Source organism: Mustela nivalis, assembly GCF_964662115.1.
Source record: "Mustela nivalis genome assembly, chromosome: 10".
Taxonomy (NCBI): Eukaryota; Metazoa; Chordata; class Mammalia; order Carnivora; family Mustelidae; genus Mustela; species Mustela nivalis.
In genome coordinates this window covers 33972915-33989668 of record NC_139029.1, presented here as the reverse complement: position 1 = coordinate 33989668, position 16754 = coordinate 33972915, and the positions used below count along the sequence as shown (strand labels likewise).

Here is a 16754-nt window from a genome sequence, read left to right as displayed (position 1 = left end):
CAAAGAACTTATCAAAGACTACTGGTGGTATATCAAAATGATACAGGAGCCAACAAGAAAGGGATTCCTACTTACCAAAAATGGTAAAACCTGAATATCAATGAAAATAATGACTGCAAGGAATTAAACCAAATAAAATAAATAAATATCTATTATGTCATAATGACACTAACATTTATTCTTTGGTCACCTTTGGTAGTTTTTAGGTCCCTGAATCATTACTCTGAAAAATTGATAAGTAATAGTAAGCATCCAACTCTATCCTGTCTTTACTATATAGACTATACTTTCAGTATGAAGTGGGAAATTTCTTTATAGAAGTATCATTGCTAGTAAATTAATGATAAAGAAGTGACAGAATTTAAAAGCCAATGTTTTGCCACCTCTAAAGAAATAATGGATTTGGCAATTATCTAGGCAACATTACACATATAAGATTATCTAATCATTACCACAACTCTAAGAGAAAGGCTCTCTATTCCTATTTACCAATAAAGTTAAATAGCTTGCCCAAAGGCAAATTGCCCCAAACCTAGGCACACTGACTCTGATTTGTACTCTTAAATATTTCATGGTATTTCTTCTTGAACGTAATTGGAAACTACTGAAGGAATATAAGCAAGGGTGGAAGATATATCTTCCCATGTGTAGGAAGATATAATCTCACGTGTGATATAATCCCATGTCTGATTTGCAGGTGGAGATGAATTGGAGCAGGAATAAACTTGAAGCAGAAAGAGTGAAGTGTTATTTATTCATTCGTTCATTTAATGAATATTTTTTAAAAATTTTATTTGTTTATGAAAGAGAGAGAGAGAGCATGAGCAGGGCTTAGGGTCAGAGTCAGAAGGAGACTTCCAACAAAGCAAAGAGCCTGATGCAGCTCTCAATCCCAGGTCCTGGGATCATGACCTGAGCAGAAGGCAGATGCTTAACTGACTGAGCCACCCAGGCGCCCCTCACTTTATAAATACTGAATAAATCCCATGTGCCAACCACTGTGCTAGATACTGAAAATATAGGAATACAAAATAGAGAAAAATAAGGGCACCCAATCTTACAACTCCCTTGCTCAGTTGCTCCCTCAGTCTGTCCATCCTGGTCTCAAGGTTAGCCAGAGACACAATGTTTACAACCAATATACAAGGAAAAGGTGAGAAATCAGGGCATGAGAGAAGAGTGCCTAGGCTAGATTGAAAAAAAAAAAAAAAAAAAACTGGCCCTGGAGTCCCTCCATTTTCTGCTCAACAATCAGATCTCTGAAACACACGTAGTTCTTTAAGAACTCAAATAACTGAACTCAGACAGTTTAACTGGGTGGGTTGTTTTTGTTTTTGTTTTGTTTTAAATCCAGGTAGTTAATCTTAGTTTCAGGTGTACAATATAGTGATTCAACAGTTCCATACATCACTGTGTGGCTCATCACAACAAGCACACTCCTTAATCCCCATCCCCTATTCAATCCTTCCTCTTGTCTGCCTCCCCTCTGGTGAACTTCTGTTTGTTCTCTATAGTTAAGCGTCTGTTTTCTGATTTGTCCCTTTTTTTCCTTTGCTCGTTTGTTTCATTTCTTAAATTCCATATATAAGTGCAATCATATGGTATTTGTCTTTCTCTGACTTATTTCATTTAGCATTATACACTCTAGATTCATCCATGCTGTTGCAAATGGCAAGATTTCATTTTTTATAGCTAAATAATATTCATATATATATATATATATATATCACATCTTCTTTATCCATTCATCTATGGATAGACACTTGGGTTGCTTCCATAATTTGGCTATTGTAAATAATGCTGCAATAAACATAGGATAGGGGTGCATATATATCTTTTCATATTTATGTTTTTAATTCTTTGGTAATTCAGGTTTTTATAAGCAGAAATGTGTGAAAGCCATTTGTCTTTTGTCATTCAGAAAACAAAACTTATTATATACATTATACAGTATAGCTACTTTACCCAGAAAGAAAGTCAAAGCCCTTCCTGTATACAAGACACTAGGTGATATTGCTCTTAGCTACCTGTTTACTTTCATATCCTAAGACTCTTCTTCCCCTTGCTAATATTCCTCCAGTAACAATGGATTCCTTATTATTTCTTAAATATCCTAAAGCATACTCTCACTATAGGACCTTTGCATTTACTTTTCTTTTCTTTATTTTTATTAACTAAACTCTATTCCCAATGTGGAACTTGAACTCATGACCCTGAGATCAAGAGTTGCATGCTCTACTGATTGAGCCAGCCAGGTGCCACTGAATTTATTTTTCTTTTCTTCTCTTTTCTTTTCTTTTCTTTTCTTTTCTTTTCTTTTCTTTTCTTTTCTCTTCTTTCTTTCTTTTTTTAGAGAGAGAGACCACATATGAGCAGAGGCGGGAAGGGGCAAGTGAAGAGGGAGAGAATCTTAAGCAGGTTCCACGCCCAGTGCAGAGCCCAGTGCGGGGTTTGATCTCATAACCCTGAGACCATGACCTGGGTTGAAATCAAGAGTCGGATGCTTAACCGACTAAGCCACACAGGCACCCCTGCATTTACTTTTCTGTCTAGAATTCTCCTTTACATGGCTCTCTCCATTCAGTCCTCTGATCAAGTGTCATCTTCTTAGAAAGGCTTTCTTTGACGACGTTGTCTAGAATAGTACCCCTTCCCTAATATGTCACTTTATCTCTTTATCCTTCTTTATCCTCTTCATAACACTTATCATCTCCTGATACATATTTATTCACTTATTGTTGATTTCTGCCTTCTTATTTAGAATGTAATCCCATAAGAATAGGAACCCTCTCCTTTTTTTTTTTTTATAAAGGTTTTATTTATATATTTGACACAGAGAGAGATACAGTGAGAAAGGGAACACAAACAGGGGGAGTGGGAGAGAGAGAAGCAGGCTTCCCAAGGAGCAGGGAGCCTGATGCAGGGCTTGATCCTAGGACCCTAGGATCATGACCTGAGCCTAAGGCAGACGCTTAACGACTGAGCCACCCAGGTGCCCCTGGAACATTTTTTGTTCACTACTGTATCACTGCAACTTAAAGTGTTTGCTATATTGTTAGCCCTCATTAAGTACTGGTTGAATAAATGGATAAATGAAGCTCACTCTCATGTCTGCTTTCCCTTTTTCCTTTAGTTCCTCTCTGTAAAAACAGGGGGAAAAAAGTTAGCAAGAATCTCAGCAAGCAGTAGACCTCCGCCACAGACTTTTCTGGGACATACTCTACTGAACAACTTTGCTGGGGCTTTTAAGAATGACTCTTTCAGTTCATTCAACCACTGTCATAAAATCCTCAAGGACCTTGACCCATTTTTTCTTTTCATTCTATCTGTGCGGCAAAACCTTAATCCTGGATCAATCAAAATGGTTGCTTTTCTGTATCTAGGCAGGCAGCAAAGCACTAATGAAGGAAAATCATTCAACTGGGTAAATCCATGCCACTATAAATTCATGGTTACTTATTTCAAGCAGTGAAAACGAGATAAATAAGAAAAATAATAGCTAAATGTTTATTCCTAAAAATGATATAAAATTCTTTATATGCATGAATGCGTTTAATACTTATAAACCACCATAAAGTAAATATTCATTGCATTTTATTGTTGAAGAAAAGGAAATGTAAATAACTAGCCAAAAGTAACACAGCTAGTAAAGGACAGAGTCTTTTTTTTTTTTAAAGATTTTATTTATTTATTTGACAGAGAGAGAGATCACAAGCAGGCAGAGAGTCAGGCAGAGTGAGAGGGGAAGCAGGCTCCCTGCTGAGCAGAGAGCCCGATGCGGGACTTGATCCCAGAACCCTGAGATCGTGACCCGAGCTGAAGGCAGAGGCCCAGCCCACTGAGCCACCCAGGCACCCAAGGACGGAGTCTTAATTTTCAACTCAGGCATTGTGATTCTAGCACTTAAGCTTTTAACCCTTACTGCCAGAAAATTTCATTATGTTTCCCTAAACAACTCTGTCTCTACCACCAACTATAACCAACAGGGCTTTTTGGTTGCCCAGCTTCCAGAAGGATACTATTCATGTTTATGTTATAAGCAATACTGAGAGGAAAATTTATAACCTTAAACTTAGATTCTAAAAGAAAATAGACTGAAAATCAGGAACTAAGCAACTCAAAAACTTAAACTAAAAATAAGAAAACAATAATTTCAATGAAAACTAAAATAAGTAAATAATCAACATAAAAGCAGAAATTAATGAAGTAGGAAACAAAGATATAATTGAGAGGATCAGCAAAGCCAAAATTAGTTCTTTGAAAAGAAGATGATTGAGAAATCTATAGTAAGACTGATGAAGATAAAAGGGAAAATGCCATTAATAAATATTAGGAATTAAAAAGGAGGGGTACCCGGGTGGCTTAATGGTTAAGCATCTAACTTGCTCTCCAGCTCACAGTTGTGAGTTCAAGCCCTGTGTTGGACTCCATGCCAGGTGTGGAGCCTACTTAAAGAAAAAAAATGAATTAAAAAGAAGCTATAACTATAGATACAACAGAGATTAAAATTTCAGAATATTATTAATGATAGTACTTTTTATTGTGTGCTAATGAATTTGAAAATTTGATTAAAAAGAAAAATTTCTAGAAAAATATAAATTAGCAAACCGGACTCAAGAATAAAGAGAAAACATGATAGTTTCATTAAGAAGATTGAATCAACATATAGAAATTCTTGCACAAAGAAAACAATGGAACCACATAATTTTATAGGCAAGTTCAACCTCTTCCAATCTTACCCAATTTCAACCTTACTTAAACTCATGCAGAGAAAGAAAAGGAAAAAAGGAAACACTCTTAAATCTGAGTTAGAAGGTTAGTTAGTATCATGTTGATACTCAAATCAGAACAGAATAGTGTAATAAAGAAAAAGTAAAGGTCAGCCTCACTTATAAATACAAATGTGCATATTCTTTTTTTTAATTGTTTCTTTTAGGGGGTGAGGAGCAGAGGGAGAGGGAGAGAGAGAATCTGAAGCAGGCTCCATGCCTAGTGCAGAGCCACATGCAGGGCTCAGTCTCACAACCCTGAGATCATGACCCGAGACAAAATCAAGAGTCGGACATTTAACTGAGCCACCCAGGCACTCCACAAACCTATATCTTTTTAATTAATAAGGGACTTACACTTGTTGTCTATAAAATTAGTGTACAGGCATGAATTTAGTTTCTTTACCCAACAAAGATAAAGTGTAATTCTTAAAAAGATATAATGTATGGTAACACAAAGATAAAAGTACTTAGGAACAAATTTAATAAAAGATATATAAGACCCTTATGGATAAAGTTATAAAACTTCTAAAATTTCTGAAATTTAAGGAAGTCTGACTGGTTCAAGGAAGAGCATGCAACTCCTGATTTCAGGGTTGTGATTTCGAGCCCCACAATGGGTGTAGAGATTACATAAATAAAAACTTAAAAATATAAAAAATATAAAATTTAATTTTGTTAATGGATAAGAATACTCAATGTTATAAAGATGTTAATTCTCTCCAAATTGTCCTACAGAGTTACTGAAATTCTAATAGAACCCCCACCTTGCATATATGTGTGTGTACAACTTGACAAGGTTGTTCTAAAATCCATGTAGAAGAACCAACAGTCCCAGGAACAGCCAAGACACTGCTGAAGAACAACACAGTGGAACCTTGTCCTACCAGACTTATTACAAAACAGTAATTAAAACAGTAGGGCATGGGTGAATAGACCAAGAAATTGAACAGAGAATTGATCCCAGGCCTAAAGGAAATGTAAAAAGAGAGATCTGGCATTTCAGATTAGTGGGGAAATATGAACTATTCAATAAGTACTGTTGTGATAACTACTTATGCATATTAACAAAAAAAGAAATTGAACACCTATCTTAATCTACTTGGAAAAAATGTTTCCTGGAGTGCCTGGGTGGCTCAGTCCATCAAGTGCCTGCTTTTGGCTCAGGTCATGATCTCAGGGTCCTGGGATCGAGGCCCGCACTGGGCTCTCTGCTTAGCAGGGAGTCTGGTTCTCTCTCACTCTCTCTTTCAAATAAATAAATAAGATCTTTTAAAAAATCGATTCCTGGGGCGCCTGGGTGGCTCAGTGCGTTAAGCCGCTGCCTTCGGCTCGGGTCATGATCTCAGGGTCCTGGGATCAAGTCCCTCGTCGGGCTCTCTGCTCAGCAGGGAGCCTGCTTCCCTCTCTCTCTCTGCCTGCCTCTCCGTCTACTTGTGATTTCTCTCTGTCAAATAAATAAATAGAATCTTTAAAAAAAATAAAAAAAATCGATTCCTAGTGACTTAAATGTGAAAAATAAAATTATAACACTTTTTTTTATTTTTCAGAAAAGTTTTAAATTTTTTTAAAGATTTTATTTAGGCCCCCACTGAGCAGAAAGCCTGATGTGGGGCTCGATCCCACGACCCTGAGATCATGATCTGAGCCAAAGACAAATGCTTAACCAACTCAGCCACCCAGGTGCTCCAAATTCTAACACTTTTAGAAGGAACTATAAAATAACATCTTTTGACACTGGAGAGAGGAAAAATTTCTTAAGCAACACCTCAAAAGTGCAAAACATAAATAGGCTGATAAATTGATAAAATGATGAACTTTCATTTATCGAAAGAGACAAGAAGACAAGAAATGAAAGATCGGGGCGCCTGGGTGGCTCAGTGGGTTAAGCCGCTGCCTTCAGCTCAGGTCATGATCTCGGGGTCCTGGGATCGAGTCCCACATCAGGCTCTCTGCTCAGCAGGAGCCTGCTTTTATTTATTTGACAGAGAGAGATCACAAGTAGGCAGAGAGGCAGGCAGAGAGAAAGAGGAGGAAGCAGGCTCCCTGCTGAGCAGAGAGCCCGATGCGGGACTTGATCACGTCCTGAGCCGAAGGCAGCAGCTTAACCCACTGAGACAGCCAGGTGCCCACACCATCACATTCTAAGTTAGAACTTCAACATGAATTTGGGGGGGGCGGGGCACAGACACAATTTAGTCTGTAGCATCTTATAAACATCATTTTAATGCCTGATCTCATAAGTGATCACGTAATATAAATTATAACAAAATGAAACATTTTACACTCACCAGGTTACACAAAATTTAAGCATCTAATGATATTAAGGGTTGGCACGGCTGTGGAGGAAAGGACCTCATTCACTACTGGTGGGAATGTAAATAGGTTGAAGTTTTGAAAAGAGGTATTTTCTAGTGCAATTGAAGATGTACGTGCCATATATTCCAGCAGTTCTGCTCCCATGTATATACACTGGTTTCCTTTTTTAAAAGGTTTTATTTATTTATTTGACAGAGATTGCAAGTAGGTGAGAGGCAGGCAGAGAGAGAGAGGGGGAAGCAGGATCCCTGCTGAGCATAGAGCTGGATGTGGGCTCTATGTGGGGCTCTATTCCAGGACCCTGGGATCATGACCTGAGCAGAAGGCAGAGGATTTAACCCACTGAGCCACCCAGGCGCCCCTACACTGGTTTTCAAATTTGCTGGGTGCAATCCAATAATAAATTGGGAAATTAATTTTAGTGGTGCTGAAGTATAATTTTCCAAAAGGTAAAATTATGGCTGTCATAAAAATATAAAATTAACACATGTCAAAAATATTATTTATATTAATTGAGAGCCAACAGAATGTTACAGAAATGCTGTATGAATTGCTAAGAACCAGGAATGTTGAATTTGCTGAGAGAAAAAATGGTTTAATATGCCATCGATTAATATAACTTAATGTTTTTGTGTTATCTTTTCTATAGAGTGGACAAGATCTTAAATGCCCATTTTCTTGCAAAATAGTTTGGTCAAATAGAAAGTCAGAGATCCCGATGGACTCAAATCCTTCCAAAGTCTGCTAGGCAATGCCCAGCCTTACAGTAAAAGCGCACCCAGATAATCGCTTTTGCTCATTTCCAAGTCCTGGATAATAATTTTTTCAGACAATGGGTCTCTTTTAACACTTCTTGGTAATGAATCGAAAAGAAGAAATAGAAATTCAGTGAATTGCTGGCAGTAAGTATATGGTTCTGTGAAATTTTTGTTTCAGATATATACATCTATAGACATATGTGTTATTACTGGGTTTGAAGTAGCATGTTTTTGTTCACTGTCGGCTGGGGTCAAAATGTTTGAAAATCATGAACGTGACATATTACGAGGTTCAACAGTGAAAAGAACTAGATGTTTGGAGTTCTCCCTTTCCTCAAAGTAGGCATCCATTCAAATGCCAGGCTTAGGCAACCCTAGAAAATGATCTGAGTGAATGGTAAAGAATAAAGAGATTGGAACGCCTAGGTGGATCAGGTTAAGTCCCTGTCTTCCGCTCAGGTCTTGATCCTAGGCTCCTGGAATCGAGTCCCGCTACTTGCTCAGCCGGGAGCTTCTCTTTCCACCTCTGCCTGCCACTCTGCCTGCTTGTGTGCATGCACTCTCTCTCTCTGATAAATAAATAAGATTTTTTAAAATAAGAGAAGATAGAAATATCGAATCATGTTGTACACATGAAGCTAAAGTTACACGTCAAGTAACATCTCAAGTTAAAAATATAAATATAGATTAAAAAATATATATATATATATATATATGCGCAGCGCCAGGGATTCATCTCTGTCTTTCCTCAGCACTATAGTTCGGGGCATCTGGGCGGCTCAATCGGTTAGGCCTCTGCCTTCCGCTTGTGTCGTGCTCTCCTGGTCCTGGAATCGAGCCCCCTGTGGCGGGGGGTGGGGTGGTGGTGGTGGTGGTGGTGGTGGTGTGTGTGTGTGTCTGCTCAGCAGGGAGCCTGTTTCCCTCTCTCTCTCTCTCTCTCTCTCTCTCTCTCTCGGAGCCTGTTTCCCTCTCTCTCTCTGCCGGCCTCTCTGCCTACTTGTGATCTCTCTCTGTGTCAAATAAATAAAATCTTAAACAAACAAACAAACAAACACTAAAGTTCGCTGGCTATCTGGGACGCCACAAGAATGGAGAGAACGTAGGTTGAGGGGAACGGTCGAGCAGGCCAGCCCCAAAAGGCAAGAGCTTGGACTCGTGGCTGTGCAGATCGCCTGCGGCGAATCAAACACCATCCGCGGGTCACAGCCGTCCGGCTCGGGGTGTCGCCTCTACCCGCCAGCGGAAGAACACTGCGCACGCGCAATCCGACTAGGACCGGCGCCACGCTAGAGACACTTGTCAACAGGCCCGGCCTCACCTCCAGCCCTCGGTCGGCCACAGTCTCCTCCGCCTCGTCCGCCCAACCGGGCTCACCCCGCCCTCTCGGCGCCGGCGCTGGTAGCGACTGCGCGCGCAGGGCCTTAGCGGGCGCCGGCGGGAAGGGGAAGCGGCGGGTAAGAAGGGCCTGCGTCCGGGTGCGACTGTGACGGGGTTGGGAATGACCTCTTCGCTCTTACGGCTCTTGGGACCCCTGAGGAGAGGAGCCTCTGGAACCGTTTGCTCTGGCCGCTCAGGCGTGCCTCTGATAGTCAAGTGTTTTCGCCCTCACCTTTCGCTTGGTCTGGTCTGGTCGGCTCCTGCCTCTCCTTTCCCCGCCCCCACCAGGGATTCCGAAGGCTGAGCCCCCAGCCTGTCAACTATCCCCGGACCAGTGGGAGATGCCTTCTCCGCCATTTAGGTGGCGCCGAATATTTATCGGCTTGTAGTGTCGTAGCAGCTTAGGGGTAACTCTCCAGGTCCCCGACTCAGGCACAAAGAACCTCGGTTTCTTGACGCTTGTTTTTTCTGCCACCCTTTGCTGAAACAGCTTCCCGATGCTCTGAAGAGTAAAGTCAAACATAGGTCCTCTTTAATTCTTCTGGGCATCTCCACCTTTTCCTGATAATCTCTCCCTTTCAAGTTTGGGTCTCTTGAGGCACGTCCCTCACATCCATATGCAGTGTCCCGGAGTTATGCTCTTTCATTTTGGAAATACGGTCACACATGTGTCGCCTTTTGCAATGAAGTTCTTCACTGGTAGTGGGATAGTGTCAGCAACTGCTAAGAAGCAGGTAACACGTTAGCATTTTTGCTGTCTGCTACCGGAGTGGATGGGTATTGACTGAACTCCGCAGGAGGCAGCATTTTAGCTCAGTGGCTGTGCTTGATGCCTTGAAGTTGGGGGCAGAGGAGGTACCTTGTAATCAAGCCGCTGGGGTCCAAAATCTGCTGACGGGAAGAAATCTGAAACAAAAAAAGCCTAACAGCCATGTGATGTTTGATAATATTCTGCAGGTCAAATTTCAGTATAGAGACAAATGCCCTGTTTGCTTTTATATGCCAGTTAAATGTAGTATGTTGACATTGTGTAAATGCTAATGTGAAGTTTTAGCAGCTGTCTTGGAACTTCTCAATCAAATTTCTCAATTCCTAGATAATCATGATGATTAGTTTTTGATGAGTTTGACTGAATGCGATAAAATTAACCACTTTTTTCTAACATCAGCCCACAACTTTCTGTCAGTCTTATTACTAGTTTCCTTTGATGCCTGGGTTACAAAACCATAGTCATCTTGGATTTCCCTTGTGCTTACTGGATCTCATGGTTTCTTTATTTAAAAAGTAAGTTGGATTCATCCGTTCCATTTTCATTGTTGAGGCTGTATAAGGCTGTTTTCAAGGACTTTGCTACCTCTCAGTTCATTCCCTGGAAGGTTCATATAACAGTTTTGAAACATGACTGTTGTCTAGTTACTCTTGAGTCTATAATGGCTAAGTTTCTGTCCTTGGGTTTCAAAGCCTTTTCTCTATAACCTGTCCTAATAATTCCTATGCATGTGATATGGTGGGAATAGCCCAAGATTTAGAGTAATAAGACCTGTGTTCCAATACTGAGACTGTCATTATACTGACACTGTGTCTTTGGGAAACTTTGAGCTTCAGTTTCCTTCTCTCTCATTTCAAATAACAATATCTTTTCTTCCCACCTCTTAATTATTGTGAGGATTGCAATTGGCAGAATGTGTGGAAAAGCTATCATAGTTAGACAAAAACAACATAAGCTATTGTTATTTCTCATTGTACTCGTTCATTTCACAAATATTTGAAAAGTTAGTATATGTGAGGTACCGGTGCTACTACTATGAAAGATAGTCCCTGCCCTTAAAAGACTCTCAGGAAGATTTCAGAGAATATATGTGTCTGTAGAAAATAGGTTTGGTAGTGTCTGACAAGGTATAGTGTGATGTAGCCAAAAAATAGGTAAGTTCAAAAAAAAAAAATAGGTGAGTTTAGGATGGCCACCAAATCCAGGGAGAGAGGAACAGGGAAGGTTCTGCAGGAAATTATGTTTGAACAGAGTCTTGGATTATAACAAAGACCCAAAAGGAAAAGGTGGGGAAGGGTGCCTTGAAAGAGACACTTTTAGAGAACTGCAAATTGTTAGGTTTTGTTGGAGTATTAAGTTCAAAGAGGAGTATGGGAGATAGGACTGGACAGGTAGACAGAGGTGAGATTTGAAGGACTTTGTGTACTAAGAGAAGTGTGCCAAGTGAAGGTTTGTAAGCAGACAGTTGGCCCAATCACAGTTGGTTTTTGAAAATTCATTTTGGTTAGAGTATATGCTTTCTTAACTACAGTGTACAAAAACTTCTGTCTTTGTGCCTTTTCTTAACCAACTGAGCCACCGAGGTGCCCCTGTGCCTTTTCTTTCTTTATTTCACCCAGAAGGGCTTATGCCCTCTCCTCATATGTTAATCTTTATCTTGCAACATCCAGTCAGGTCCCATTTCTACTGTGAATCATTCTCCATTTATTTTAGGCCCCATTGCTTATTCCCTTCCCTGAAACCCATATTTGTTTTGTGTGTATTTTATGTCCCTAAGTAGATTTTAAGCTAAAGGATAGGGAATGTGTGTCAATAGAAGACATGTTAAAGACAAAAATATGTTTTCTGGTCTCCTATTTTGTTTTTCAGGGTAGGATCAGATTATGGGCAACAGTCCTTTTAATTAATCTGTCAACATGGCTAATGAGGACTGTCCCAAGGCTGGTAATAATCCATTTTCATCTGATAAACATGCCCAACTCATCTTGGCCCAGATCAATAAAATGAGGAATGGAGAGCATTTCTGTGATGTGCAGCTGCAAGTTGGGAAGGAGACTTTTAAAGTTCATCGGCTGGTTTTGGCTGCCAGTAGTCCTTACTTTGCAGCTTTATTCACTGGAGGAATGAAAGAGTCCTCAAAAGATGTTGTACAGATTCTAGGAATTGAAGCTGGAATCTTTCAAATACTTCTAGATTTCATTTATACAGGTATGTTACATGAGCCTAAAGTTTTGCGTGAAGAATGATATAATCACTCATGCATTGCAGTGGGAATATAAATTGATACAACTTCTATGGAAAGTAATTTTACAATATGTTATTATGAGTGTTTGAAAGTTTCATATCTTTTGACCCAGTATTCCTTTTCTAGGAAGGAATTATTCATAAGGAACTACTTAGTGATACAATATTTATGTACAAATATTTTTACATAAATTTGTATTTGCCAAATATTGCAAATATTTATGTACCAGAATGTTTACAGTAACATTATTTATAACTACATAATTGAATACAATCTAATTATCCCTCAGTAGATTATATGATTAAATAAATTATGGCATATGTGTATATCATGGAATATTTTTTAGATCTCTCAAATTACTTAAATATATACTATGGAAGAGTGTTTACAATATTTCAAATGAAAAAAAATTGAATATAAGTACCGCTCTAATTTTGTAAAGAAAAAAAATCATTTGTCTTGGTGCACAGGAAAAAGACCAGAATGTTGGTGTTTATCTCTGGATGACAGAATATGAAAAATCTGTTTGTTTGGTTTTTTAAAATATTTTATTTATTTATTTGACAGACAGAGAGACAGCGAGAGAGGGAATATAAGCAGAGGGAGTGGGAGAGGGAGAGGCAGGCTTCCCACTGATCAGGGAGCCCGATGAGGCGCTGGATCCCAGGACGCTGGGATCATGACCTGAGCCAAAGGCAGAGGCTTTAAACTACTGAGCCACTCAGGTGCCCCTATTTAAAACAAATTTTTGAGTACCTAGTGGGCAGTAGGCATTGAGAATATAAAAGGGAAAGCCTTCCCCCAACAGACTTTATAAATCTTGTTGGAAATATAAACTTCAGCCAAATAATGGAGAGAATATCCTAAAAGGGATTAAGGGAAATATAAGATTGAATGGAGAGTTTATCCTTATCAGGTAGGAGCATTACAGGGTTTTTCTTCCATTCTAAATATAATTAACTATTTAGTGTTCTCCCAAAGTCATATATGTTAATATAAAAGTAAAGACATCTAGAAAGAAAGTGGTGTACGTAGTTACTTAAATGTTAAGTATTTAAGGAGCGCCTGGGTGGCTCAGTGGGTTAAAGCCTCTGCCTTTGGCTCAGATCATGGTCCCAGGGTCCTGGGATCGAGCCCCACATTGGGCTTTCTGCTCAGCAGGGAGCCTGCTTCCTCCTCTCTCTCTGCCTGCCTCTTCACCTACTTGGGATCTCTGCCTGTCAAATAAATAAATAAATAAATCTTTAAAAAAAAAGTATTTAATAACATCTCATATGTCATGGACTCTTGGTTATACCTAGCATTAAAGAATAATGTTTGTATGGCACTTTATCAGATTGAAGATGGGGACCCTGTCTTATTCACCCCAGTGCCTCAGTAAATGTTAGATGCATATAACCTTATGTTAAAAGCATGGACTTTGATGTCAGTCTCTACCCTCAATCACTTGACCATGTCACTTTGAGACAAATTATTTAAACTTTCTGATTCTTGAGGGCACCTGGGTGGCTCGGTTGGTTAAGCATCTGTCTCTTGATTTCAGCTTGGGTCTTGATCTCAGGGTCTTGAGTTCAAGACCCACACTGGGCTCCATGTTAGGTGTGGAGCCTACTTAAAAAACATTTTTTTAAAAGATTTTATTTATTTATTTGACAGAAATTACAAGTATTATATGGGTTGTAGTGACGGTTAAATGAATGTATGAAACAGTTAATGTTTCTGTCCATTATAAGTGTTCCATAAATGTTAGGTATCATTTAAGTTTTGTGCTCTTTCTACAAATCCTTTGTTGCCTTTTTACTTAGGATCTATCTACTCACCAAATACTAAGCTTTAGCCGTGGAATTAAATATAACGTTTTTAAATATGTCAAATGTTTGTTTTTACTTTGTTGGTTATTTTGTCTCCCTACTTCCCTAGGTATAGTGAACATAGGTGTGAATAATGTCCAGGAGCTGATTGTTGCAGCAGACATGCTACAGTTGACTGAAGTTGTTAATCTGTGCTGTGAATTTCTAAAAGGACAAATTGATCCATTGAACTGCATTGGAATCTTTCAGTTCTCTGAGCAAATTGCATGCCATGATCTTTTGGAATTCACAGAAAACTACATTCATGTCCATTTCTTGGAGGTTCACAGTGGGGAGGAGTTCCTAGCGCTTACAAAAGATCAACTGATCAAAATTTTGCGAAGCGAAGAACTCAGTATTGAGGATGAATACCAGGTCTTCTTAGCTGCTATGCAATGGATTCTGAAGGACCTGGGAAAAAGAAGAAAACATGTGGTGGAAGTGCTAGAACCAATTCGATTCCCTTTATTACCTCCTCAGAGGCTTTTAAAGTACATAGAAGGTAAATTTTTTTTGCATATATCAAATGCGTGAATATCCAGTGGCTTTCTCTCTGTTTGAAATGTGATAATGTTTTCGTTTTTCAGTTCAATAATGGACATTTATTGAATTATTTCTATATGTAAGATACAACTTTTGTGATTTGCAGATAGTAGTGTTTCAGTATTTCTACCCACTATTTTAATCAAATTCTGACATACCTTTCTTGAGTTTAAATACTAAGGGAGATTAGAATTATAGATAAAATTATTGGCAGACCTAAAATACCACTGCTATTTTTGGTAGTACTGATTATTTCAGTGTAAGATTTCTTCTTATTCCTCTAAAAATTATAGCAAAACCTGACACGTGAGGAAAATTCATATGCTAAAAACAAAACCCAAACTCAATAAATTCTGTACATCTTCTCATTATAAACTTAATTTTATATTGATATAATATCATAGCTTCTTTTTTCTTTTCCCAAAGATTTTATTTATTTATTTGACAGAGATTACAAGTAGGCAGAGAAGCAGGCAGAGAGAGAGGGGGAAGCAGGCTCCATGCTGAGCAGAGAGCCTGATGTGGGTCTCCATCCCAGGACCCTGAGACCATGACCTGAGCCGAAGGCAGAGGCTTTAACCCACTGAGCAACCCAGGCGCTCCTTATTTAAAACACCTTATTTAATATATATACTTAATATAAATATATACTTAATTTAATATATATACTCATAACATTGAACTCCTAGCCAATAGTACTATAACTCATGCCTGAATGAAACCTAATACATGCATTTACTCCATAAAGCACATCACAGGCTTCTTGCAATTGAGAACACTAGATAGTACTTACTTCAACAGTATGGGTGGGGTCATTTTCAACAATATCACCAAGAAAAAGCCCAAAAATGTGAAAACCACAGCACTAAAGAGACTGTGAAAAGGACACTTATTTATAATATGAGAGCTGAAATATGAGGCAAAGTGTCATCTTGTTCAGTTCCTACCTAGAAACATGCATGTTAGGTGATTCAAATTTTTTTCTACTCTGTAGCATGTCTATGAATGACTAGGAAAGCATGTGTGGGAAGTCTGTTTGTGTTTGTAGCTAATGTTTTATTCCAGAATGAGTTATTTCTTCTCTTTTTCCTGGGGTATATTTTAATAGTGCTGTTGTTACTTACTGGTATATTGCTCATGTATAACATGGGTGACTCTCTTCAAACCAGTTTACTCTGATAATGGAAGAGCTAATTCTCCTTGACACCCTTTTTACTTTAGTGTAACTTCCAGCTAGAATTTGAGGACTGTGTTGTGTTCTTGCCACTTCTTTCTAGACTGAGGTATGAAGGTGGTGGCAGAACAGAGATATGCTAAGGCTTAGATATTTGCTTAGGGACCTGGACTCTGAGCTCTCCCTAAGATCCTATTACTGATTTTGTGTCAGGGCTTCCTTAACCCAGTTAAGGATATGTCTCATTAGTGTGGACATCTAACTGTACCCTGTTAGATGGCAAGGCATGGTGATTCTGTCTTTACCTCGATGGTCCTGTAAAGGACCAGAACTTCTCAGTTCTGCTTCTTACCTGCTCCTTCTACCTTTCCAAATTCTTAGTCATTAGTGAAAATTCTCAAGATTTGGTTAATTGACCTTTTTTCCTTAATATTGCTTCTGGGATATAGGAACAAAGCTTGGAGACAGTCCCTTGCCAGCATGTATGGTACCTTTGTCTCAATTAGAAAATAGTCCCTCTCAAGGGGCCAGGTCTTATGGATTAGCAAGTGGGACATAGGTTGGCTTTCATCCCCACTTCACCTCAGCTAATCATCCTTGAGCAGGAAGAGTCTACCCAATCATGCTCAAAGTCTCTTTGGGAGATGGACCTCATCCCACTGGAATCTTTTGTTTCTTGATTTGACTATCATTTTTAAAATTTTGTGACATAATTTTATATCTTTCTGTTGTTAAGCCATAGGTATAGAATATGGGGCTATTTTATTTTTCCGTTTTGTTGGATAATCATGATCCTGTTTTACCTTGCCATCTTTGTTTAGAAATCCTCACACATGTGTTTTTAAATTAGGTATTATGAAGCATATTGTTAAAAACAATCTTTGATTTAAGGAAAGTTTATTCTTTAGTAACAATGAGAAAAATAATATTTGGTATTGTGGGAAACAATC

General features: G+C 38.8%; 1 protein-coding gene and 1 long non-coding RNA gene across 11 annotated transcripts in view; one reads left to right on the top strand and one right to left on the bottom strand.

Moving 5' to 3' along the window:
• Positions 1–9296, bottom strand: part of LOC309842720 — a 31157-nt gene extending 21861 nt beyond the window's left edge. The window contains exon 1 of the long non-coding RNA XR_014299744.1: positions 9165–9296. This is a non-coding gene — a long non-coding RNA (uncharacterized lncRNA). The remainder of the gene's footprint in view (positions 1–9164) is intronic.
• Positions 9094–16754, top strand: part of IPP (intracisternal A particle-promoted polypeptide) — a 63619-nt gene continuing 55958 nt past the window's right edge. For 4 of the 10 annotated variants that reach the window (XM_082687270.1, XM_082687271.1, XM_082687272.1 and 1 more), the window contains exons 1-3: positions 9095–9300; positions 11862–12200; positions 14158–14589. In XM_082687270.1, the coding sequence (XP_082543396.1) occupies positions 11909–12200; positions 14158–14589 (724 nt within the window). In that variant the 5' untranslated portion in view covers positions 9095–9300; positions 11862–11908. The other 6 variants (XM_082687275.1, XM_082687268.1, XM_082687274.1 and 3 more) reach the window with 4 other exon arrangements.